Source organism: Aplysia californica, unplaced genomic scaffold (assembly GCF_000002075.1).
Source record: "Aplysia californica isolate F4 #8 unplaced genomic scaffold, AplCal3.0 scaffold00020, whole genome shotgun sequence".
Taxonomy (NCBI): domain Eukaryota; kingdom Metazoa; phylum Mollusca; class Gastropoda; order Aplysiida; family Aplysiidae; genus Aplysia; species Aplysia californica.
The window spans coordinates 2,153,410-2,180,534 of record NW_004797290.1 but is presented as its reverse complement, the minus strand read 5'-3'; the positions used below and the strand labels follow the sequence as shown (position 1 = coordinate 2,180,534).

At 41.0% G+C, this 27,125-nt stretch overlaps 2 protein-coding genes across 3 annotated transcripts in view; one reads left to right on the top strand and one right to left on the bottom strand.

Annotated features, from left to right (window-relative positions):
* Nucleotides 1-1,397: 1,397 nt before the first annotated feature.
* The window catches only part of LOC101850386 (G2/mitotic-specific cyclin-B), a 26,905-nt gene continuing 1,177 nt past the window's right edge, over nt 1,398-27,125 (bottom strand). The window contains exons 2-9 of one of the 2 annotated variants that reach the window (XM_005090676.3): nt 24,199-24,233; nt 7,765-8,097; nt 6,578-6,838; nt 5,494-5,652; nt 4,875-5,111; nt 3,845-3,985; nt 3,066-3,170; nt 1,398-2,009 (exon numbers count right to left, since the gene is read on the bottom strand). In XM_005090676.3, coding sequence (XP_005090733.1) covers nt 1,899-2,009; nt 3,066-3,170; nt 3,845-3,985; nt 4,875-5,111; nt 5,494-5,652; nt 6,578-6,838; nt 7,765-8,079 — 1,329 coding nt within the window. In that variant the 5' untranslated portion in view covers nt 8,080-8,097; nt 24,199-24,233 and the 3' untranslated portion in view covers nt 1,398-1,898. Of the gene's footprint in view, nt 2,010-3,065; nt 3,171-3,844; nt 3,986-4,874; nt 5,112-5,493; nt 5,653-6,577; nt 6,839-7,764; nt 8,098-19,586; nt 19,720-24,198; nt 24,234-27,125 lie in introns of those variants that run through there. The other variant, XM_005090675.3, reaches the window with a different exon arrangement.
* The window catches only part of LOC101859070 (focadhesin), a gene marked incomplete at its 3' end in the record, with an annotated part of 174,885 nt that continues 167,766 nt past the window's right edge, over nt 20,007-27,125 (top strand). The window contains 2 exon segments of the mRNA XM_013087211.2: nt 20,007-20,091; nt 25,659-25,714. Of these exon segments, the coding sequence (XP_012942665.1) occupies nt 25,661-25,714 (54 nt within the window).

Genomic DNA, 27,125 nt, shown 5'->3' with positions numbered 1-27,125 from the left:
TGAAACTTCAAATTTATGTCATCCAAGTAGCCTACACTTCTGAAGTCATACATTTTGATTTTAACAACATCCATGACTAATCTTCTGGACTACAGCCAGGCCGACTCATTTCTCATTTTGAACTGTTGCCTATCATTCATTATATGGAGAGCAGAAGTATGAATCGAGCCCACTTCAACGGAGCAGTCGCCTCTCAAAGAGAACTACATGCTTATGACTACTATGATGAATGCCGATTCATCCTACAGGCTAAATATTCAGCAAAAAATAATCTTCTGCATCCAGGAGAGGGAACGCAAGCACAGAACAATACTGTCACTGTCATGGAGTTGGAGAGAAGTCAGAAAGATGATGAAGCACAGACAGGAAAGTTTTTCCATAACCTTTGTAAACCCCGAGGTACCCATACAAAGATTACACTCACATGACAGACAGAAAGAAAAGAATGTTACCTCATACTTTGTAAAAAGCATAAGTTATATAACTTTTGGGAACAACAACTAAAAGATGAGAGCTACTCATTTATAAATACGAAGATGCTATAATTCTACAAGACAGACAAGATAATACTTCTGTATAATACGTAAAAATCAAGTTAAGACTGATACAGAATAGTAAATAGGTATTAATAGCTTCTAAAAGTTAAAAGAGACACATTGACAAAACCAACAGCGTCAAGGCAGGACAGAAAGAAAAGCGACAGAAGGACAGACGAAAGAAAAGGAACCCATCAGCAACTCCCTGGAACCAGCAATGAAAAATGTGCCCTACCATAAAAACTGCCCAGAGTCCTTAACTACCGGAAACGAGGTAATCAAAAAGCCTGAAATCTGCAAGACTGACTGACAGAAGACAAAGATGAGTATGGCTTGGAACAAAACTCTCCTTCCAGGAGTGACCCGCCAAAGAAGTGTATGAACCCTATGTCCTACACAGAGGGGGGACGAACCCATGAAATGATGGTGGCTGATTGTAAAGGACAAACTGGTACCAGGCATAACCTCTCCTCTCAGAGGCCTACCACTACCACTTCTATAACACAGATCATTATCCTGAAAGTGAAGTCTTGGTACTAAATAATTATTTTAGTTCAAGAGTCTTTATGGCACTTGCAACACAAATACGTCTCACAAATGTCAAAGATAAGAGGTGTTGATTGATTGAGTAGGTGTTTTACGGCACTATCTACCCAATTCTGGTTTCCAGAGACAAACACACAAAGAAAAGAAGGAGGAGAGATAAGGACGATAGATGTGTGAAAAGAAAGAAGGAACAGGCCATACCAGAGCACCCACCAACTACCCACTTGATATTTCTAATTGTATGTTTTTGAGAAGAAAAAAATCCAGTAATAAACCAGGTACAAAAGTTGGCTTAGAACCAGGAAGACTGGCTGAGAGCGAAAAAAATAATAAATTAACTTTTACAATAAAATACATTTCATTCGACACTCACAATTCTATATACATAGGTACACTTTTACCAGATCACATGCTTCAACATATTCTTAAATTTTATAATGTGATAGTAACGAATCTTGTAAAACATGTCAAAAATGGGGGGGCTTTAACAAAAATTCATAGGAGAAATTTCCCATTTAAAAGTTATTTATTTTACAGATGGTTGAAAAGGCACATCATGTTATTCAAATCATCTGGAGATACTCTGGACCGGAACAAAGCCAGGCAAACTTGTCATAAAAAAAAAAGCCTGGCCTCTTTTTCAAGAGCTCACCTCTAACATGACACAACTACCAAAACTGGCAACTACTACACATAAAAATACTAAAAAAGATCCCATCAACCAGGTGCAAAAGGCTTCCAGTGATAATCAGTAGCCCTTGCAGAGGATCCTTCATTCATCACAGTCTCACAAACAAACAGGTCTTGACATATTGACTAGGAATCTCTGTCCCCACTGTTGGCAAACTCAAGGAGGGTCTTCGACTTCAGCTGCGGAATGACTGCGATCTTCATGAATTTTGAACTGGAGTACTTTGTTCTAACAGCCTGTAAAAGAAAGCAGAAAAAAAAATAGTATCAAAACAATGGGAAAATGGAGAAACGTTTGAGTAAATAGAAGCACATCAACACAATAATAGCCATTTCAAGCTGGGAAAAAATTAAACAGACGATAGAGAAGCAACAGTGGGAAAGTAAAGAAAAAGGAGCTACCAGTAGTGCCTTCCAACCCACATAGTAGATGTAGAAAGACCAAGTTAAAATGCAGTTGACAGAAAAACTACAATGAAGATGCCACATGTTTAGACACCTGGAGCAGACTGCACAACCTGATTTGTTTCCCCACCTCGCCCACCAGGGATGAAGGAGCTCGAATTCTTGCCCTTGCAAACGGATGAAGACAGCGTTTCATATGCCCTGCACTAGGGAACACCACTTGGCAGATAGCTAAAAGTAGCAACATCGCACAACTGCTGTATCAATAAGGACAGCAACAAAATAAAGTTCTATTCACAGCCACAGAAGCCTTCAATTCCGTACACATTTCAGCAAAAGAGAGCGCTTTAGGAAATCTGAGAGAATCCCTACTACACCATTTAGCCATTAACTCACCATAAGCAAAAAAACCCAAATCAAACCGTATAATAATATGAACATCTGCATGTCCAGGACCAGAGTAAAACTGTCCCGTGGTTTTATGCACCCCGCACAATTTGATCATTTAAAAAATAATTTCTGATTATTTTCCTTTTATCATTTTTGGTTAGAATTAAGAGAATCGCATAATTTCACATTTTTGGGCTCAGTTTGCAGAATTTTTCTTGCATAAAACGACGGGGACAGGTAAACAAAGATCCCTCACCCCCAAAAACCCGTCAACCTCTCTAATTTAAAATTATACAGCAAAATATATATTTCAGACCATACAATTACAGATAGATCTAGGATTTGAAGAATGTAATTTATTTTTTAAAAACTCCATCAAAAACCACTTAAAAAATGAAGAAGTTAAAAGCCACTAAATAGTCTATACCCCCCCCCCCCCCCCAAAAAAAAAAATCACACATGGGTTTGAGCTTGTACCCAACACACCAAGCAACTTACCACAAGTTTGTGTGACTCTGCCTTCACCACAAGCTGTGCCAGCTTCCTCGCCAATGGCACCAACTCTTCTTCCGAATAGGCACTGTAGTAGCGAAGAGTCTCCGTCTTGAGAAGAACAGAAAATGATTGTCAATTTAACATCAGACTGCGACATGTAAAAACAACAAATTTAGCAACAGCACATTTTTTTTCCACACATGAAGCTAGCACCTTGTACTTATTTTTTTAAAAAAGAGACTGAAAACTTTTCGCTTTGAAGTCAAATCAGCTGTTTGCCATGCTGTGGACTCAAAGACCATTAAAAAAAACAACACAAAACTATTGTAGCCCTTTTCTTAGCAAGAACATTTGCCAATAAGTCATGTTTCCCTACCCAAGTACATTCTGGAACTTACAAGCTATAATTTGTATGCTGGGGCATAAAAGAGGAAAGTGGCACTTATTCGATCACTGTGAAATTCCTCTCAGTCTACAGCAGATCAGTTTTTCCCTCGGAACCATTTTCACCGACCACTTGCGCACCAGTTCCCTGTAAACTACTACCCCACCCTCTCACAGGTAAAGAGCTCTCCCGTACAATTTGTCTTTGTAGAAGTACTTGGCTGAGCAAATTCTTAATTTTCATCCTGGTCCCTATCATCCGAATGGGAATCTCAATCTTACTTTCAATAGCTTATCCTCCACTATCAATATCTAGAATAAGCTCACTCAACAAATCTCATCTGTGTAGGATCTCTAATATTATTGGTCATACTATTACTAAATGGATAAACACTTACCCATCGGGATCCATCTAACACAGCCATAGCCAAGTACAATGAGGCACCAGCGATGTGAGAGGGTTTGAGGTGGGCCATGTCATACTCAATCATCGACAGCTCCATGAGATATTTTGCAAGAGTGTGTTTTGTTGCATCAACCTGTTTCAAGTAAAAACAATAGTCATTTCATAGAGATATCTCAGCTGTAATGCAGAAGCAAATTATAACTGGGCTGAAGCTCAAAATTTCCTGCCGCTCCAAACCAAATTCAAGGCAATGGTAGTACAAGAGCTGAGAATCTGTTCCAGCTAGTACTTTCAAAAAGCTAAATTGTTCGATTTACTTTTTTTAAAACAGTGAACCCAGTTTGCTCAGTAAAAAAAAAGTTAGGAGAAAAGAGATGACATTAACTCAATAATGGTTATTTTATGCAGTTTAGTTTAGCTAGAGATGAACAGCACTTGCAACACAATTATTAGGTCTCTTAAGTGCCAAAGATCAGAGGTGTTGAAGATAGTAGCATACAAAGAAAAGAAAGAGAAGGGATAACAACGACAGATGATTGATTGGAAAGAAGGAGTAAACCACAGCACAGCACTCCCCAACCAATTCCTTTAATTCATTTAAAAAAGGGAAGATGGAAAGACAGAAACAACGCAGGATAATAGTAGTACATGTATTGTGTTTTCAGTTTTTAGCATAGACAAGTGTTATTGGCAAAGTGGAAATTAAACTCTCTCTATTCTCTATAATATATGATAATGACATTAAGCAACCTCAAACACACATAAGAGACAACTCCTGATCAAGCATGTCCTGTTTCTTTCAGTTTCAGTTCAGTTAGCAGCTGTTCTGATGAAGCCCCAAATGTTTAATTTCTTCAAATTTGCAGTCAGTGGCATAAGTCGCATGTGCTCAAGAAAATATTGTCTTACTTCAACTTCTGAGAGTTGAAAAAGGCAAGACAGACACATGAGCTAAATTTGCTTTCTGGGCTTATTACATTTGAACAGCTCCCCGACAAAATATTAACGAGAAAAGTACTTGCCTGGCCAGCTTTTGAGTTTCTCCTCAAGAAATGAAGACACAGGGGCCTGCCAAAACTGAAATCCAGCGTTCGCAATATGTCTTGCTCCATGTCTCGTACATCATGTTTTGTATAGGCATTGTCTGTTATGTACACAAAATCTGCCACTTCAGGAGCATACATCTCCTCGTATTTGCTGGCAATCAACATTGCTGTTACTCCAACCAGTTGAAGGCGGTTCTTCGAACATGGTTTTACCTGACGAGACAAAGCAGCCACACGTGAGTGCAGGGTGGAAACAAAAGAACAGACCGCGACTAAATTAAATACAAGTTAAAGGTCATTTTTGTTTATGTGGGAGTTTTACGGCAATTATAACACAACTTGGTCATATAAAATTTATGCCGAAGATTAGAGCTGGTACAAGAGAGCAACAAACATAAAAAAGGAGGAGGGAGAAGGATGAGAGATGATTGATAGGAAAGAAGTTTGCAGACTGCATTTTAGGGGTTTTACTTTTTCCTGTTCTTGTCAGAAAGAGCAGAGCACAAGAGAGACAACAAACATAAATAGCTGAGAAATAGGATATTATAAGACTGTCACCAACAAACCAGGCCTGAAACAAGGCACCTCAAATTACCTGGAGATATCTGTCAATTATAGCAACAGTGAGGTAGAGAGTTTCTTGCAACAAGTGAAATCTGTTGTGTACTTGACATAACCAGTCAATCAATATGGCTCGCATCTTTCCCGTCAGCTCAGATCCTTCGAGAAATTTCACCCGTATACAGTATTTCCTCTGGGGAAAACAAATTAATAGACATACTTTCATTCACACTCAATTTCAAAGGAGGGACTACTACACAAATATATCAAATAAAAAATTATCTAAACCCTAAACAGAGTTGAACAACATTTGGGAACAACTGGGGCACCATACCCTCACTTGACAAAGCAGAAGAATCCAGTTTTACTTTCATAAACAAACAAGGACACAAAACCTCTACAGCGTTTGTTCCACAAACTGACATACAAATTGACTTTCCAGCCACTGACAGACATATACTCTTCCAACCCGCACATTAAGACATAAATGTTGATTTGTGAGGTGTGCTGGCAAAATTGGTTACTTCTCGTAATCCACAATTGGAGATATTGGCCAAATATCGACACTTGGGTCAAATTTGTAGATTTTCTATTACTATTAATGCCACATTCTTCAAGTATAACATTCCTTTTATTATTTCATATTCACAAATTATAAAATCTTCACCTATAAGCGTGATGTACCTACTTGAATAGGGCTCGAATCCGAGAAGTAACTCATTTTGTCAGCACACCTCACATTTGCTTAATGCCAGATGTCTATCTATGCTCACGGATATATAACCATAAAATTATAAAGCAAGGTGGCAACCACAATTCTCCATATGATTATATGACAAGATACTTTAAGCCAAACCCTGACAAGACCAATACGGATGAGTTCCCCTCCTTGCAACAGCAAAAAAAGAAAAAAAAAAGAGCTCAGAACATACAACAAACTACTCTTATCCAATACATACAGCAATCTTCTAATCTATATTACACAAGAATTTACCTCTGTTCTCTTACAAAATGCACAGCGTCATAAAAAATCTCAAAGAATATCAGACCTGAAGATTTACACAGGTTCAAAACAGTTTCCCTAGCAGTTTTCATTCTTACACTTTAATAGGTGTTACCTCAAGTTGCCTCATGTAAGAATAAATGGGGTTGACGTAGAGGCTGACAAGCTGAGGATTTCCTGCATCTTCTGCATCAATGTCTTCTATGTGCTCTTTGAAAATTGCTTTGGAAAATGCATCAGAACCATCATCACTGACATCCATGGGGGCTGCCTGGCTCATAGCATCAAACAGAGCGACATCGCCCTCTGCAATTCGTGACGCACTCGGAAGGAGATTGTGCCCTGGCATCCATTCCACTTTGACAGGCCCCCCTTCCTGAAAAGCAGAGACAAAAAGGCTGTGATATGTGACCAATATTAACATTTGATAGCGGGTAAAGAGAAGCATACAGGACTGATAATTTAGTTTAGTTTAGTAAAGAGTTTTACGGCACTTGCAACACAATAAGGTCATATAAGTTCCAAAGATTAGAGGTGTTACAAGAGAGTAACAACAAACGTAAAAAAGAAGGAGGAGAGATAAGGACGATAGATGTTTAAGAGGAAAGAAGGAGCAAACCACACCAGAGCACCCGCCAACCACCCACCCATTGACTGATAATTTACAGAAAGCGAAAAATCAGGAAAGATAGAAACAGCATGGAGGAGAAGGATCTATGAGTGTCATCCCCGATAACCTTACAACATATAAGAAAATAGCCTTACACAATAAGAAATGATGAGGACGAAGCAAATGTTAAATGTAAGAAGACCAAAATGTTGGAACTCCAATCTGCAATTAATGCTGATAGGTAGTAACTAATTTGCACAGATGTCCATTCACATAAAATTTGCAGGCATGAATAATCCCTGTCGTCAGTAATGGTTCAAAGAAAAGGCCCCGAAAAAGCTTTCTTTCAAAATATGATGATGCAAACCAGGGAAAAGACAGGGCCTATTTATTTGTTTTACTGATCTTGGACAGCTAAGAAAGGTTTTTCCTGTACAATAGAGTGAACTTATAAGTGTGACAATTTGACTGACAATGCTTAAGGACCTTACATTTAAATGTTAAAAAGAATTTTAAACTCTAATACCAATTCAATTGAAACTTCTTTTGCAAAGGAACAATAGACCTACTTTTACATAGACTGACAGTACAGAAAAGGCATCCTGCGAGTACAAAAATCTCAGGTAAAAGTGGAAAATAAACATATTTTGACTCGCAAAGGAAATAATCGAGGAAAATTTTTTATTACTCACATCACCAGCAAATGTCTTCTGTTTCATAAATGCTGGTCCACCAAATTCATGCTTGCTGGGTGGCACTTCTTTTGACGATGCAGTTGAAGAGACAGACGATGAGACACGAAGTTTGGCACTCCTTGCACGTGTGAGAATGCTGTCTGTTGGTTGCAGAATTTCCTTCTTTATTGCACCTCCTTTTGATGTGTCGATTGTGATTGCGGACACCCTATTCCCAATTTCACCCAGTGTCAACCTCGATAGACCCTGTTCCGTTGTCATTTTTGCTTTTCTGAAGTTTAATTCTTGATTATAATCCATTTCTGATGGCATGGCGTTGAAATTCGTGTCCTGTAAACAAAAGTAAAAAACATAATAATAAAAATTAAGCACATAGACTAAACTATTTTATAATAGTAAACTAAAACAGTCTTGGAACAATTATGGATTAAATTACAAAGAACTCAGTGCAGTTAATTTAATGTCAAACTTGCTATAATATCAATTTTTATTATATTAAAACTGTTCTCAGAGTCAGAATTAATGTCAACAACATGATTTGACTTTTCAAATATCAAATTCTACTTTACAAGAACTAGAATAATATTTTCTTTTGAGACCAGAAAATAGTACTTTTCATTACTTAAACCAAGATACAGTTGAACCTTATGCAGAAGCCACCTACACTGTGTACATGATACAATCATCCTGTACAAACAGTCACATGTTCCCAAAAGTTTTTTCTATATGTCCTGTCCAACATTGATGATAGCTGCTGTCACTATACTCTACCATCAAACAGCCCATAAAACCTGCCATGAACTGATGAAAGAGAGATACAAAAGGCCAGACACTACACTAGACAATCAGAGCTTCTTGGCGTTACATCATTAAATTCCTGGTATCGGTACCAGTACTGAAGTCTTTTTTAGTTTTTGTATGAGTTTTCCGGAGCTCGCAACTGCATAAAAGGACATATGAGAGCGTGAAACACAAGTTTGTTGCATTCACAACAATTCACTGCACGACTAGGCTCAGCTCAACAACCAGATTTAAAAATTGTTAAAAATATTAGAGGTAAATAAGTTCTTTGTTTAGAAATATCGTTTAAATAACATATAAACATTTTTTAATAGCATTTTATTCACAACTTCCCATAAAGGCCAACGGACTTCATAAAATCCAGAATCCAGAATTCTGTTGGGATCAACGACCGAATACATCTAGCAATTTTTTGCATCTAAAATATTTCCTTCGGATCTCTCCGAAGTATAGACATTCGGTTAAAATGTGTCTAATGGTAAAATCTGTGTGGCATCCGACACAGAACGGCTTCTAATCTCCCTAATGGAGATATTTATGTGTTAGGGCTGTGTGTCCGATGCGTAATCGAGTAAAAATGACTTCGTCTCTTCTGGAGAGGCCCGAAAGATTTCGTGGTCCCAGTTTGGGCTTAATGTTGTAAAGTTTATTGTTTGTTTTTTCCAATGAGTCTCCCACAGACTGGAGGTGTAGTTTTTTACATTTTATTTTTAAAGTCAGTCTGTGGGAGAGTGTTCGTTGTTGATCCCAACAGAGGGATTCCTTCGCCAGGCGATCTACCTGCTCGTTTCCTCGGATGCCCACATGGCTAGAGGTAGCCATGCGAACACGATACTTTTCCCGGTTTCAGTCAAGGCGTGTATTTTTTGTTTTTGAGGTCCCCAAGGACTCTGAGACCCAAGGGTTTGATGAGTTTTTCGATGTTTTGAAATTTTTGTTTATGGTGTCTGGGTTTGTTTTGAAAATGCAGTTGTGTGCTGGGTTTTCTGAAGTCTAATCGAACTGGAGTCTGAATAGAGCTGGCCTGCTTTGTCAAATATTTACTTCCAGACCCGCACGCAGATGCACTGTAGTATTGGGGGGGGCTAAACACATGAAGCTGTAGCGAGCACCTAGCATACCTCTGTGATTGGCCCAAATATTGACGATGTATTTCCGCCATCTATTTTTGTTGTCCTCAGGGGTTTCCCCCAATACTCTAGGGTTTCCCTTGCCAGTAACAGTTGACTAGATCTAGAAGATCTCATATTTTATTTTAAAAATTTTTGGTATTAATTTATTCTATCTTTTATATTACAATCTCAGCAATTCTCGTTCCATAAATTTACCTTTTCCTGTACAGATCTCTCCAGATTTTAAAGAAATGTAATCATAACTTTTCTTTGTCTAGCACCTGACAGGTCGTGCTTCCGAATGGCCAACGCTGGTTCGGCCACACCAAGGAGGAGCTGCTTCTAACTGTGAAAGGGTTCCTCGACGTTCGAGGCAGGGAAACACCTTGGCCAGACAACAAGCCAAGTGATAAGTGGTTTCGGTTGTTCCGCCAGCGGCACCCAACCATCACATTTAAGAAGCCACAGAAGCTTGGCTTTCTGCGGGCGAGCCTAACAGCTGAACCTGTTGAGGGGTGGTTCGCTCGCTTCAGTGACACAATCATATCCATTGACCCCACCATCCTACTGGAAGCGGGCAGGATTTTTAACGTAGATGAGTCGGGCTTCGCTGTGGATGTGACTTCTGGGAGAGTCCTCAGGGACATGAATAACAAGTACATATACGAAGTTGGCAGTGTGACCCACACAACGATCACTGCCTCGGTGTGTGCAAACGTCGTGGGCCACTACACTAAGCCAATGCTCATCTTCCCCGGCACACAGTTCCGTGATTTCCGTCCCCAAGACATCTTCCAGCAGTTCTTTGTCGCCCGCTCATCCAACAGATGGATAAATCAAGGTCTTTGGTGATTGGTAGGAGAATGTGTTCATTCCGGATACAGCAGCTTTGAAGAAGCCTGTGTTGCTGCTTCTGGATGGCCATGTGAGCCACCAGTCACTTAGGGCCTCTCAGCCCTTCCAGGAGAACGGTATAGTCTTGTATTGTCTTCTCGCACACGGAAGCCACATCATGCAACCACTTGATGTCGGCGTCTTCAAGACAATGAAGGTGGAATTGAAGACTGCAAAATTTTAAAGGAGAAGTGGTGACAAAAAGAAACTTCGCTGCCGTCTTTGAGAAAGCATACATGAAGACAATGGAAAAGCCCCTCTGCCCCACTGGACTTCCACAGCGTGGACTTAGGAAAGCTAGTGGTGAGATCCCCTCTACCTGCAACCCCTGCCGGTTACACACCATCACCACCACCCCTCACCGCTGCTTCACCAGCAGCCTCAGCGTGTGTCATCCCAGCAGTCTCAGCGTGTGTCATTCCAGCAGCCTCAGAATGTGTCATCCCAGCAGCCTCAGCATGTGTCATCCCAGCAGCCTCAGTCTCAGCTTGTGTCACCCCAGCAGCCTCAGCGTGTGTCCCCTCAGCAGCCCCAGCCTCAGCTTCATCAGAATCCCCTACATCTGCCCTTGGAAACACCCTTCAAAAATTCGCCATGATATGTAATCAGGTAGATGCCACGACCCTTCAGGGATACTTCAAAAGGCTTGAGGATGGCAGCCCAGGTGATCCTCTATTCGACCTGTGGAAGGTTTACTGCCTACTGAACTAACCACCCCCCCAGGCCAGCTGAACCAGTTTTACAACCCCCACAAGACCCCCTCAGAGCCCCGATTCCAAAGACCAGAAAGAGGTCAGAGAGGAAAAGAAAAGTGCTAAAAATACCCCAATTCATGAGTGGGGAGGAAATGATCAAATTACTGAAAGAAAAGGAACAGTAAAGGCTGATGAAACAAGGAAGAAGGCAGAGCGGAAAGTGGAATTGGAGAGAAAGAAGAAAGAGGCTGAAGAAAGTAAACAACAGAATGAGGAAAAGAAGAGGCAAAATGAAGAAAAGAAAAAGCAATGAGAAGAAGAAAAAAAGAAGCAACAACTAGAGAGACAAACAGAAGGAGCAGAAAAAGAAAAGAAAGAGATGGCAGAGAAGAAGAAGCGCGAGAACAAACAGTTTTAAGGGCTATTTTGCAAGCAGAAAAAAAGAAAGAGCCAGAAGTATAACTCTGAAACATCCGATGATGAAGACATTGAACTGATTTTGTATGACGACTTAGAGATGACATTTGTCAGATGACAGTCTAGGAAATGAAATTGAAATGTCCATGGCACATGGTGGGAGTGTGTCCGGTGTGTAGTAATGAGTCGGGGGGGGGGAGGAGAGAGAAATAGACGGATACAGTGTGAAATGTGCCTAGCATGGTACTATTTAATTTCACCTGTGTAAAAAATATAAATTTACTGTCCATGTCACAGGTGGATATTGAAAGTATTAAGCATGTAGGAAAGAGAGTGAGAAAGAAAGAGAAAGTGGGAGAGAAATGCACTACATTGTTTGAGTCAGTTTACTGATGATGCTGTACTCATTAGAGAGTGTGTGTGTGTGTGTGGGGAGGGGGGGTGTATGTGTGTGTGTGTGTGTGTGTGTGTGAGAGAGAGAGAGAGAGAGACAGACAGACAGACAGACAGACAGACAGAGAGAGAGAGAGAGAGAGAGAGAGAGAGAGAGAGAGAGCAGGGGGAAGTGCAAGCAAAATGTCCCCAGTTTGCAGGAGGGAACGAGAGAAAGATAGAGTGGGAAATAGGTGGGGAGAAAGAAAGACAGAAACAAACAAAGAAAAAGAGAAGGCGAGCGATACACAGAGGAGACAGCTCTAGAGAGAGAGGCAGAGAAATAGAATCTAGAGAGGGTGACTGCTCGATTGAAATTATGACCTTGTTCTTTTCTTCAAATTGCGATTCCTCCAACTCCAAAACAGAGGAAAAATGATCGTTCATTGAAAAGACATCCGCAAACTTCATTTAGATCGAGATCTAGATAGATCTCGATCTTGGCTAGTCTCGAAGGAAGTGGTGAGAATCCTATGTCTTGCTATTCTCTGAACCCCCTCCCTTGTTTTACCAGAAATTACCAAAGTGGGATCAGGGCTGAGGTTACCGGGGCTAAAGCTCCACAGGATCGTGTTGGTGTCTGAATAGACATACACAGATTTAGTCACAGTCAGGGCTGTCAAATTGGAGCCAAATCCCAGAAATTCGCCTCTTTTGGATCGTGTCTGGCCCAGAGAATTTCATTTGACCCTCTGGCTCTTCTTTGGTTCCAAACTCCAAATGTTGAAGAAGGGGACAGAAGAGGTAAGAAATAAAAAAATTAAAGTAAAGAAAAGAGCCTGGATTGCTTAAAATTATTAAATTAGTTAACACGATTTAACGCCCTCGTCCATTTGGTCCGAACAATTTACATAACCCTTCAACCGTCGTGCAAGAGCATGGTCTCGTGCTCGTGTCTCGTTACATTCGTACACGCTCTCTGTTCCTTGAACCATAATGTATTGTGTGCAGAGAGGCCAGCCGGCGTTAAGTGTGTAAACAACGAAGTCGAATGGTCCGGCCTCCCACACCCTGCTCAGTGTCGGTAGAGAGCCTTTTATTTTACTGGAGAGGCGAAAAATGTTTTTACATTATTATTAATCGTTCCCAACCACATGTGGTAAGCCACCAAGGGCCTTGGTGAGTTTATTGGTCTGCGAGAGGTCAGGGGGGAGTCCTCGCCTCATGCCCACACCGGGGTGGGAGCTATTCTCACCAGGGGGGGAGAATAGCGAGGCATGGGTTATTCTCACCCTGGGTGAGAATAGCTACACATGGGGGGGGTCTAGATCTAAACCCACGCTAGGCCATAGAGCTAGAAGAACTTAAGTCTACCCTGAGCCAAGAGCAGTGCTTCCACCAGCTGAAGCTGAAAAGTACGGAAAATTCTGCCGGGGGTCTGGGGTCCGCACAGGCCCCCATCAGGGTCCAGGGACAGCATCCCGGTGAAGAAATTGAAATGTAGTGCTTTTAGAGGGTTAAAAATGGCATTTGGGAGCCTGTTTGAAGAAGATTGCCTACAACCCATAACATTTATTTTTTTCACCAATATTTTGTCTTGTTTGGTTTCTTCACCAATATATCTTTCCATTGCTGGCAATGTTAAAAAGCAGGTTCCCCTTTCATTTTCATTCAATTACTTTGTCATTGCACCATTGATAGCAGGCAAACCTGGGAATAATGAATAGATATCATGTACCTTCACAATACAGTTGCCCCTAATTTTCCCTTAATTTTCACGTCTGAATGTCGCCCGTCACAACCTTGGAACACCACTTTGAATTATTCTTGATTTTACCTACGGCTGGATCGGGCCGATCGCCTGAAACAAAACAAACACGTTTGTTTTTGAGGCGACTGAGTTGGGCGATCGGCCGATCCCATCCGTAGTGGGCACCTCATATCAGCATGTTTCTTTCATCGCGGCCCTTATCGCGTTCCCCTGCCGTAGAATCTTCGCATTGATAATTTCTCTAGATCTAGACAAATTTGCAAAAAAAAGTTTCTTTCTGACAGTAATTTTCTATCTACGATCGCAACTCACTTTACTTGATCAACGCGCAGATTGATCAGTGTCGGATCCCCAACAGGCCAAGTGTGTGTGCGTCAGTCTGCTTGAGTTTGTGGCCTTCTTCTAGAACCGCCTGCGTAATCGAGGCATACGTCTCATTCAAAACACGCCAAGCAAGTTGGTAGCACTAGATGTTTGTCCAATGATATTATAATTATAGAAGAAATTGATCCACTTAGACATGAGGAGCTCGAAAAGGTAGATCTAGTCCGGAAACAAGATTTACGTTATTCGAATGGGCGTAACTACTCGTAATGTCTTATACAGCTTCTGAGAGGGGGGTTATTCATGTGTTTGTTAACACTTTATACATAGAAAGCTATGAAAGATAGAGCGTTATTTTCATCATCGATTAACACACTCCCACAGTATTCATGGCGAAAACACACGTTTCCTGGCACGCTGTACACCAACAGTACACACTGTCTGCCCGTACCGTCTGATGTAATTTGTCGTAATCGGTTGTTGACAAGATTCGCATCTCAGCACAGACCCAGGACAAGAGTTAAGGCGCACTAGGGTAGAGGGTGCATATTCCGACACCCCTCGTGAGGTGCACTCCAAAAACAACGAACGGTGCGGAAATACAACTTATGAGCGCGGGTTTATTTTTAACTGGCAGCCGAACTATCTTTTTTTAACGATGTGTGTCATTTCTAAATATAGCTGTAATATTTTCCCCATAAACCCACAGGAAGTGACATCGCTCTTTCGCGCGTCCAATTTTGAACGTTTTCAAGCTCCGTGTTTCTAAAGCAGCAATATCACAAGGTGAGTAAACAAGTTCTATTTCTTGTCTAAAAGGCTGTATGTGATAAATGAATGTACTAAATGAATATTAGGTGATTGAAATTGCTGTATTCCTTTAAACTGGTTAAATATGTGCTCAAAAGGTGTTGAATTTCCCCACATCAAAAAGTGCCACTCCGAATTACGACACCACCATTTTGCTATTTCGACACCCCTGGTGGTAATGTCGACACCCTCTGTGGGTTATTCTGACACTTACGTAGGCTAGGCCTACCCTAGCGTAGCCTATTAGGCCTAGACCTAGCCTAGTATCGGCAGTATGCCTAGGTTCAGCCTAGTTGTAATACTTAGTATTAGCAACAGCAGCAATGGTAGTGGTAGCAGCAGCAGCACCACCAACTGCTGTAGTAGTATTGGGGGTAGTAAGCAGTGGCAGCAGCACTATTTTGGTTGTAATTATGCTCTACCTAACCCAGCCTACCTTAAAATATCATTCCCAGATAGCACGAAAATCTAAACACACATATATGTATATAATATACAAACAAAAGTATGAAGATGAAGATCTGAAGAAGGCTCTGGACGCCATAAAAAATGGCATATAATATTAAAAAGAAAGCTAGCAAAACCTTCAACATCCCAAGGACAACCTTGATTGACCATGCCCCAGGAAGGAAGGAGCTGGGGAAGAAGGCAGGGAAACCCTCAGCTATCCCTAAAGCCATAGAGGAAGAAATTGTTAAAAAGACGTTGAGTGCAGCAGAGAGAGGATTTCCCTGCACAAAGATGATGCTCTAGAGCAAGGTGGGGCATCTTGTCAGATCAACAGGTCTTTGCACACTGTTCAAGAACGGCGTCCCTGGAGATGAATACTGGAGGGGATTGAAAGGACGGTATCCAGAGCTCTCCATCAGGACCCCAGAGGGAAGTGAGTCGGGACGGATCACGATGCTCAATCCGTTAACCGTGTCCAGGTACTTTGACGACCTGGAAAAGCTGTTAAAAACCACTGGCCTAGAGAAGAAGCCAGCGGCTATATATATATGGATCTATATCTAGACGTAGTAGCCATCGTTTCTACATGATAATATTGTAGTACTGCCTGAATTGTGGAAGCTTTCTCAGTTTTTTTAATTTAAACTGGATTGGACTCCTTTTTTTATGACGTTGTCTTATTCCGATCAACATTGGGTAGACCCAGATCTAGAAAAATCTAGATATCTAGATCTATCTAGATTAGATCTAACAATTGTTTCTGACATTGTTTGCACAAAAGTAGACGTCTTGTTCATCTATCATAATCATAATCATCTGAGTTAGAGTTTGCACAAGTCGAAAGATGCTTGGATAACAATAACAAGACGGTGCAACTTGAACTTCAAGTTAGGCCTAGAGAACGTGTACAAGCTGTCTACTGTCTACGTTCTCTAAGTCTAATGTTCAGTGCTTCCAAGCGTGGCATTGAATCCCGGTCCTTCTCCAAGGAAAGCCACTACTGAACTTTAACCAGGCCTAAATTGGTAAAAGGAAAGGCCGTCATCGAGTCCGAATAAAAAAATTTCATATTCGGACTTCGAATAAGAAAAAGTGTTATTCAGACACGGGTCCGGAAAAAAGGAAGTGTCTTCGTTCTATAGATCTAACGTTCAGTGCTTCCAATTTTCCGCCATTTTTTAGTTTCCCCCACACCTTGTCTGTCGATCCAATGCCCGCCGCCTCATTGATGATATGCCCCCCCCCCCTTGTTTCCCACTTTCTTTGTTGTAGAAAAAGGTAAAATTGAAGATTAGCAGATCTCCTGGCACCTGCATATTATGAGCTGTGTAAAAAAAAAAGACCGATTCGTTCAAATACACACAAGCCTGTGTCATCTCGATTGTTTACCAAGAAAAAATTGTGTTGCTGTGTAGAGCCGAGCATATATATTTATTACGGCAACTTTTGATTCCATAGACCAGCGCACAATTCATTACGTAGATCTACGTCAAGACTAGCTTATTATCGGGGGGGGGGGGGGGGGGGGGACTGACGCCTATGCGACGTTCTACGCCCGGACCGATAGCGCCCCCCCCCCCTCCTCGACCCGCACACACAGCCACACGTGTGCAGGCTGCCCATCCGACCCCGACACACGCTAACGAGCAATCTTTAATTGCTTCTGATGACCTCTTGCCAAATAAACATTTATTAGAAGCACTCTAACTTTTCAGGCCGGCCTTAAATTCATCATAAGATAAAAACTCGGCTCCGGCACAATTTAACGCCAATTTGGCCCGAAGTGATCCCGGTCTCTACCACAAGCCTGAGGTGAGTCACGAGTGAGGCAGGACAGGAAGCCTGAGTCACGAGTCACAGGAAGTCGGAAGTGATGTCATGCTGGACAAGAATCAGAGTCCGAATATCATTTTTTCATATTCGGACTCGAGTCCGAATTGTCACTTCGAAAAGGAAAAGTATAGACTAAGGCCTACTTTGTTACAGAGCTCCTCTTGGGGACAAAACCAGAGGAAAGTGGCTATTCTCACCCGCCCGGAAGTTCTCGCAAGATCAACTCCTCCCCTCTTCTCTCTCTCTCTCTGAATACTGTCTATCGGTGTGGACGATCAAATTGACCAAAACAAAGTTAAAAAATGATGTTAAAACACAAAAGTAAATTAATTTGGTTGTCTACAAAGATGCTACGGCTATTTAACTTTTCAAGTCGAGCCGAACTACGCGAGTCGCCATTTTGTTTTGCCCGGAAATTCTCGCGCTACTCCTCTTTCTCTCTCCACTGCCCACAGACAAAATTGTACGTTTTAGTAGGCTACAGTTGTAATGGAACGTTTGTTCACGGCACAGAATTCTACAATTTTTCTGTTATCACAGTGTAGAATTCTGTGGTTTAGGGTGAACGCAAAATTTGTTGGCCTAGATCTAGATCTAGATCTAGGCTATAACGGTGAACGCGCACCGGGTGAGAATAGCCAAAAGACTCGCCTGCACTATTCTCATCCCGGGTGAGAATAGAGGTGGCCTTAAATTATTGTTGCCAGGGGGCTAGCCCCCCTGAACCCCCCCCCCCCCATTGATATAATGTAAACACGACTGTCCGCTCATGTTATTGTTTCGCATTTTTGTGTGTTTTCTTTATTATAGTTTCCAGGGGGGGCAAGCCCCCCTGAACCCCCCCCCCACCCCACTGTTGGTATGATACACGGTGGTCCACCAAAGTTAAATCCCCTGCCCACTCTCAACCACCACCACCTCTCGCTCACCTCGCCTTGCCAGTCGCCGCTGACTTCGCTGTGCGTGCGCGAAGTCGCCTGCGGAACTACCTTTTGTCCGCACGCAGAGTACTATGAGTGCGTAGTTAGGCTAGGCGTGCGTAGTAATCACGGGCCGAGACGGGTGGTCCGGTAAAGTACAATCTAGCCAAGAATCCCATGCACGCACTGAGAAGACAACACCCTAGGTTGGAAAAACTGTTGGGCACACAACATTTAAGAAATCTGGCGACTATATATGAGCAAGACCATTTTATAGGTCAATAATAGTTTCTTCAATGGAATAGCTAAAAACGAAAGTACAAAGCCGGAAATGGCGGAAAATAGGTTCAACGATCGCAAAGTGCACGCGAACCGGCGACACCACTCTAATTATGGGAACAATTTGTTGGTCAGTCGAGAAGAGAACAACAACAAAAAAACAAACAAAAGAAAAAAAAAAAAAAGTCCAGGTGTGGGATCGAACCCACACAAAAAAATGGTTTGACTTTAAGCGAAGACGCGCTGTCACTTCGACCATCAGAACTTCCGATAACGATTTGCAGATTAAGCTTGATATTTTACACACGGCGACATTGCATTTTATTTAGCACTGGCGCTAAATCGCAACGCGGAGTTGCAAATAGGCACCTTCCTTGATTTTATCTGACTACACTACACAGACCAATGAACACAGCAGCAGTCTCAGACCTCCCGGAAACGGTGTCAAATATATATACCCTCTACCCTAGCCATAACAGTAGGGGGTTTCAGGCCCCCCCCCCCTTGATGTTGGGGGTTTGAGGAGGGGCCCCCCTGTCAGTAGGCCCTACAGGATTAATCTAGATCTAGAAGTCTAGATCTAGATCTAGAATCTAGTAGTGGGGGGTTCAGGGAAAAAAACCACACAATCTTCACGTTTAGGCTACTAACATAGATCTACATTCTAGATTTTCTAGATCAAGAATCTAGATCTAGATTCTAGGCCTACCAGATGCAAATTATCAGTTTCAAAAGGGCTGTCAAGGGAATGGGAAGGCAATTTCCAAAGAGCGCCTTAGACTCTTAGAAATCTAGATTTTAGATTCTAGATTCTAGATCTAGAAATCTAGATCTAGATCTACATCTAGATATTCTAGATCTAGATCTAGCAGACAGACTGTGTGTCTACTCTAGATCTAGATTATTTAGTCTAGATTCTAGGATTCTAGGCAGACCACAAGAACGAAGGAGCAGACTAATCTAGAATCTAGACTGGCTAGAAGTAGAAGAGGAGGGCCAAAGCCAAAAAAGAAGCAGCTTGGCCCTGCCTCAAGATCTAGATCTAGCAGGATCTTTTAGGCAGAAGAGAATGCCAGGCTGATATGTAAACTTTCAAACCGATCACATCATCGCTCTAAAATATATCTCCAAAGAATCTTACCATTAACTGGTGGCCTGCCATACCGAAGGATTTCAGCAGAAACTATTCCGCTAGCCACCATCAAAACAATGCAAGCAAGGACTCGTTTTTCTATTCGGAGAGCATTTGCCTGAACATGAAACTGCGGGATTGTTCGAAAGGCACCGGGGACAAGTTGATTGGAGCATTCGTGAAAATAACAAGTGCTGATTGGACAGACTGTGCATGTCGTTGCTAATGAAGCATTTTTCTCTCCGTTCCATGCAAGTACCAATAATATTCAAAGCCCATAAAAATTTTTTATACTGATCAGAATCCAGTGAACGATTTACTGTAAAAGCGAAAAAGCTAAAATAATGACATTCAGATTTTGTCATAGAAACAAATTGATTGAAACCGGAAGTTAAAGGGGGTCTACACCCACATCCGGTTTCACTTTTATTATTGGACAAATCCTTTCTCCGCTGTACACTAGTTAGTACCCTGAATAACGTTGAAATCGAAAGTAGACCACAGCTTGGAAGGGGTAAGCGTGTTCTGTGAATTAATACGTTTAGATCTAGATCTAGTAATCTTCGCGATATCTTATCGTCTAGATCTAGTTTAAAACACCTTGATAATCACGGACATGATATTGATAATAAACTGTAATTATATTATAAATTATAGAGATCTATGACATGACAATCACAATGATGGTGAATGACGGATTGATTTATATACTTTATTGTTTATGATTTGGTAGCGTCGATTGTCACCGAGTGAAGCGGTGGCAATTAACAAAAATTGCGGTGTCGAGTCTGAAAACAACACTATCTTTAGCTTTCTATTCATAATGTGTGTCTAATGGGTCAATTTGGTCTCTCTGCTAGATTCTAATTTCATTGGACGAGCATAGAAGAATCTAGTCTAGATTCGAGCTACGGTACCAAGTTTGCGTGTTTTCAATGAGATGTAGGCCTAGAATCTAGGCTAGCCTTAGCCTACACTTCGGTGTAGAACCCACACAGGCAATTCTAGAAGTAGAAGTAGAAGGTCACAAACGCACAGTAACTCGAGCAGAAATTCATTTTATATCAGGGAACATAAATCCGGGAGGACAGGGGTCTGGAAAAGACACACACACACACACACACACACAGAGGGACAGAGAGGCGAACGCACAACACCGAGCACTCGAGCACAATAGGCTAGAAGTACTCACCAACGCAAAAGAGCTCCAATTTACTTGGTGTCAATTGACACAAATTCATCAACAGATGTATGAGGAGTATGCTAAGGATTAAGTGGCAGGATAGAATGAGAAATGAAGAGCTATGGGAAAGGACTGGTCAAAAGGATATAGAAGTAGAAATAATAGGACTAAGAAAGTGGCGTTGGATGAGACACACCTTCAGAAAGCCCAGCGGAAACATCACAAGACGTACAGTCACTGCAATGGAACCCACAGGGAGAATGAGGCTGGGGTAGGCCACGGGAAACATGGAGATGTGTGGAAAGGGACAGAGAGATGAAGCTCACTTGGAACGAGCTAGGAAGGATGGCCCAGGACAGAGAGAAATGGAAGGGGTTTGTATGTGGCCTATATGCCAGGGGTGAAAGGCATTGATGATGATGAATTGACACTGCTGTCTAGTTTTGTCAGTTGCCACCACGTCACTCGGTGGCGATTGACACTACCTTATGATTTTATATAGATCTAGATCTAGATTCTAGATCTAGATAATATACCAGTCTAGATATCTAGGCCTAATCTAGTCTAATGGCTTGGTGGTAAATGGGCCCTGCTAGCAGAATATTCGAATCAAAATGAAAGATGGGCCAGAATGATATTTGTAATTATAATAGTCCCGTTAGTTTGCTTTGTAAATTTTTACTTTCACTCCCGCACACACAAATGCTTGGAAACTGAAATTGAAACATTTTTTCCCCGGGGAGGGCCCTGAATACCACCACACACTGCACAGTTGCTCAGTGTATTAAAGTTGAACCTGTCTAAATTTTCATGAAAACCTCTCCAAAAATGGAAAGCTCATCCCTTGATAAATTCTTCTATAATTTTTATAATTACCTCTATAAAACGGGAACCTGCCTGATGTAGAAATGGAAAGAGAAACTCCTTCCCTTAGGATGGTTTAAAAAAAATTTTTTTAGGGTGGAAAATGGTTTGCCCACTCTCGAAACAAAACCTAGTTTGGTTCCTCCTGTATGCCTTGCTGCCAGGTGAGAAAGGGTAGTAGGGATGGGACTTGGGGGTAGATTTCCTTCCATGTGAGCCATGAGCAGTGCAAATGGTCAGGGTGCAGTGTGATGTGGGTTTGAAATTTCACCAGTGCTCCTGTGGAGCTCCAACACATGCACAGGAAGGAAGGGGCATTGGGTTGACTGCTTACACTGATGGATGGGGCTAACGGCCAAAGTAAAGGAGACTTTCAGAAATTTCTGTTTTCAATAGGGCAAACAGTGGTCCTGTTTTTTTTTGTTTTTGTAAAGTGTTTTACGGCGCTCGCAACTGCATAAGGTCATATGAGTGTGCGGGACACACCTAATATTTTCAGTTGGTAGGAAATTTTGAATTTTGCCCGGGTGGCGGCCGAAGCCTACTCTTATCGATTTTAGACCACCAAGGGATCTTTAAAGTGCGCAACTTGCACACGGGCCCTCCGAGATTTTTCACCCTTGTCCGAGAAGGTTAGGTGTAGATCTTTCCTACCAGAAGATCAGGGGTGTGGCTGAAAGACAGCAGTAAGAAGAAGCGAAGGAGTAGCAGTAGAAAGGCTGCAGAAAGAATCAGGAGCCCAGAGGAAGGGGCAAAGGAGGTGAGGGGGTGGGGGCAGAAAGAGGAGACGAAAGCAGACGACAGAACATTGCTAGAGAGCAGGAAAGGAGGTGAAAGGAGACAATTTTAGAGAAGAAAATTTTTCGGTCACTACCCGGATTCGAACCCGGGACCTTTGAATGAGAGGCCAACACCTTAACCTCTAGGCCACGAGAGCCCCCTGGTCCTTTGAGATGCAAGCACTGGTAACAATATGACTAACGCATGCCATTATCAGAGGGAATGTGAGAGGTGTGAGGTCTTGACTACTGCTTGCCAATCGGGAAAGTGACCTTTCATCCCACCCGCTTGGCCTCTGGAACCTTCATAAGACTGAATATGTCTTAGATGGAATTCTTTTCCGGCTCCTTTGGGATTTTGTCTTGGACAGGTTCAATTGCAGTTCGAATAAAACTTATGTTTCAAAAACTGATCATTTGCAACGAAAAAAAATATTTTAAAAAAATGAATTGATTATTTTTAAAAAATTAAGAAAATATATAAATTTAAAACAAATTATGTATATATATATATATTATGTAAAATGGATAAAAATGAGAGCAAGCCGAGCTTGAGGCGAGCGTGATAGTAAAATACTGTTTGCTTCACTGATAATCCCATCGCTTGTAATTAAAGTTTTCCAGTTTGTGAGCTTAAATGTAGGCCCTAGCCCTTCAACTGAATACAGTCAAAATTGTTTAAAATGACCACCCATTTTCGAGGAGAAAAATGGCTTTCTCAGTCTTAGACAAGTGGCTGCCTTAGGCAAGACTGATCAAAATGAAGAAAACAAACCACTCCCTTCTGAGGTCCTAACTGGAGACGGTCGCAGGCTGAGTACTGAGTAATTGAGTACTGCCGAAAGGCCCCGTAAAAATTGTTGCAAGCAGGAAAACCAAGTTAGATTTCGAGTGGGGATGAATTTTTTAGAGTATCCTTGTCTTTCCTCTGGAATGTGGTATCTCTCTCAGCCCAGGTTGGCTCTGAGAGGCATGGTTGGAAGCCCAGACAGCCACTGTATTTTTATAAGACAACCATCTGTAATATGACAACCATCTGTATATATGACAACCACATGTATAGATGGCTATTTCTATTTCCCTCCTCGTCTTTTTTCTATATAATGGCACTGCCTAAAAAGTAACCTGTCCAACACGACCGCGGCCACTATATTTCATCAACCAACAGCAAGTTCATAAACCAACAGCCAAAAAAAACCTGTCCAAGATGGCCACACAGACCTGTCATGGCCACAAGGTGTTGCCATATAAATTATCAGCCCCTTACTGTGAACGAGTCATTATCCGTTTATCTGTCATTGTTGTCCTATACTATAAATGAAATAATTGCTGACCAGCATATTGCGGAGGCAAGGTTTCTGGCCTCTCCAACAGTTTACCCAAAATGACCAGTCAGGTACATCTTAATGGGGCAGTACTAAGCCTGTGACCGCCTCTGGTTGGTAACTCCTCTGGGAATGGTTTGCTTTCTTCATTCTGATCAATAATGCAGCTGCTTAAGCTTGAAAAAGACAATGATGATGATTCTGATCAGTCCTGCCTAAGATGACCACCTTTCTCCCTGACAATGGGGGGCCATCTCAGACAATTTTGCCTCTTTGTATCATTGGCAATATGTTTCCAGGAATTAATCATTAAAAATATAGTACTGAACAGGGTTGGAGGGGAAAATTTGTGTCTTCTAATGATGGTGATAAATCTGAGCTCATACTGTCATGAAGGCCAAAAGATCAGCTTTTAAGTTAAAATGAGGTTGGGGTGAATATAAAACAAACATTTGAGTAAGTTTTCATACCTCCTGGAATGCTGTGACAAGTTCGGCTTGGACACCTGGATTGTAGAAAGAAATCTTGTGAACTTTTGGTCAAAATAACAATTTGTCTATTTCAGAATGTTTGAAAGTGGAGCACACAGGCCACTTTGTTAAATAATTTTGTTAGATGATGGAGAACCTTATGCAATAGAAAGTATAAGGAAAAAGGAAGAACAGAAGGATAAAGGCTTTGATAATACATGTACATGTAACGGAATATCACCTGCCGATGGACACTCATCAATTATTTTAGTAACTCTATATATACAGGTTGCTTCTTCCACCCACGAATCAAGTGTGAACTTGATCTGTTTTACTCTCTATCCAATTATTTTTAATGAAAGAGGCATGGGGATGGGGTAGGATGAAAGTAAACATGTGACAAGACAGATTAGGTATCATGCTCATCAAAGTGTTGATATTGCGCATAGTGCTATTTTGCCTTGCAAGCTCACACTTGCCTGAATGTTGTGAATGTATATTATATCCATTTAACCCTATCCATACGCCCTGGGGTAATTTTGTACCCCCGGGGTTATATTTTTCACATTTTAGAATACTTCTAGTGTGAAGATCTCTTTGAAACTTTCAGTATTTCTCAAAAAATCATTTTGACAGACTGCTTTGCAAAGCGTACGGATTGGATTAACGAGTAAATTTCCTCTCTGGAAAGTGGTGGCACAGAGTTCCCCACGTCGTATGGACATGATAGTAAAACATGATGTATGAATAGAGTAAACAAACTGATTATTATTTAATTGTATATCCATTCATCAACACTCTATTATATTTTTATATAGATGCATATTAAACTTTCAGACTATTTAAATGCTCATTGTGAAGCTGGAAATGGTACAGTACCTGACAAATAACATACATTAAATTTTTGCTGTTTGAAAATAGATTTTCTGACGTGCATTCTGGTTGCTTTTGATTTAGGTATACTAGCTGTAACTGGTACAGGAAAGCCATCCTTAACATAGTAATAATAATGGTAATAATAATAATAATAATAATGACTGATAACGATAATAATGATAATCATATTAGCAACAATAATAGCGATGATGATAATAATAATAATAGTCAATAGTCATAATCATAATCATAATCAAAACAATAATAGCAATGATGATGATAATAATAATAGTCATAATCATATCATAATCCATATAACAATAATGATATTGTTAATAATAATAAATAGCTTTTGTATAGCACATAATATTATATCTCCACTTGACAGCAAGGTCCATGCACATTACACTAGAAAATAATGTAAAATATTTGTGTAACGTATACAATGTTAGGCAACTGACAAGAAGATTCCAACCCAGGATCTTTCAGTTGCGAGTTGGTGAGCCTAAAATTTGTGAAATTTCACATTTTGATAATTGTGAAAAACTTGTAATTGTCTCTTACTCTTGGCCTCTATCTTTCAGAAATGGATGACTTAAAAAAGAGACTCGCTTTTTCAAGTAGGACTATTCAGTTTCAGGTAAGTGTTGATCTTCCCAAATTTGCACATCCCATTGTGTTCACTGTAGGCCTATTCATTACTGTCATTCACTGTCGTGATTAATTGTCTTGAGGTTTCATTTAAGCCCATTGTTTCCTAGATTCATTTGATCTAATAGTGCCAATAGTTGACAGTAAGGCTGGTGATGTGGGCTCTCTCATGTTGTCAGCTACTTCTACTTTTTTTGTGGCACCAGTTGCAATGTCTGTTCCTGTTTTAGTTTTAGTAAGGATTATGAGGCACTTGCAACACAATTAGGACATAGATCTATGTGTTGAAGATTATAGGTGTTACTTGAGAGTAATGTACAAAAAGAAAATAGGAGAGATAAGGATGACAAATGTTGGAGAGGAGAGAAGAGCCAACAAAAATCAGAGCACCCTCCAACCACCCGCCATCTATTTCTGGGGGGGAAAAAAGTGACCATTATTGTACATTGTACTGATTATCCGTTGACTACATTTCAACAATTTTGATAGTGGTTCGAAATTTGAACTATAACTGTAATAATATTGTGTACAATGTAGATTCTATATTATGGTATACTACAGTTCCCCTTTTCGATTTAAGGTAGATAAGCGTTACAATATTCTTATTCTATCAGTTGCTCCCCTTTGGTGCATTTTCCCCCTCCGCTTGAGACTGGTGCTTGTCAAAATACAGCCCTATTCGTTCTGTTTCGCTTGTCTTTTTTGTTGTTGTTGTTGTAAGCCTTTTACTGCACTTGCAACACAATTATGTCATATAGGTGCCAAAGATTAGAGGCGTTACAAGAGAGTAATAGACACATAAAAGAAGGGTGAAAGATTTAAAGGACAATACCTAGATGTTTGATAGGAAAGAAGGAGCAAACCACACCAAAGCACCGGCTAACCACCCATTTTGCTGGTCTGGAATGCGAGAATCGATAAATAGGTGCTAGATCTACGTACTTTTCGGCTGAAACCTTGCGATTTTAGAAAATAAGGAAATTTAGTGCATCCTCCTCTTTCGCTAAGTTATTAAACCTCCACCTCCTGAAAAGTTACTAACGTAGCAAAAAATAAAGCCTTATATTGAAGTCTTTTTCTTTCTTTCTTTTTTTTAAATTGTGAAATTATGTCTCTGCAGAGACCGTTATTAAAACGAACAAGTCTTGTTCGATATAACCTTATGAGAATGTGGAAGGCAAGGAAATAGACGTTGGACGATGTTTTCCCATTATAGTTGCAGTCAAATTGTTTTTTCGTATGAGTCCGTTACCTTCTGTTGAATCGGGACTTTTCATCAGTCACCAGCAATGCCTTTCTCACCCTGGATCAGTGTCTAATAGGCCCCCCTGGATCAGTGTGCAAGGTTTTTCAAAGACTTCCATCTCCGGATTTCATTTCTATACCTCGACGACGCCGCC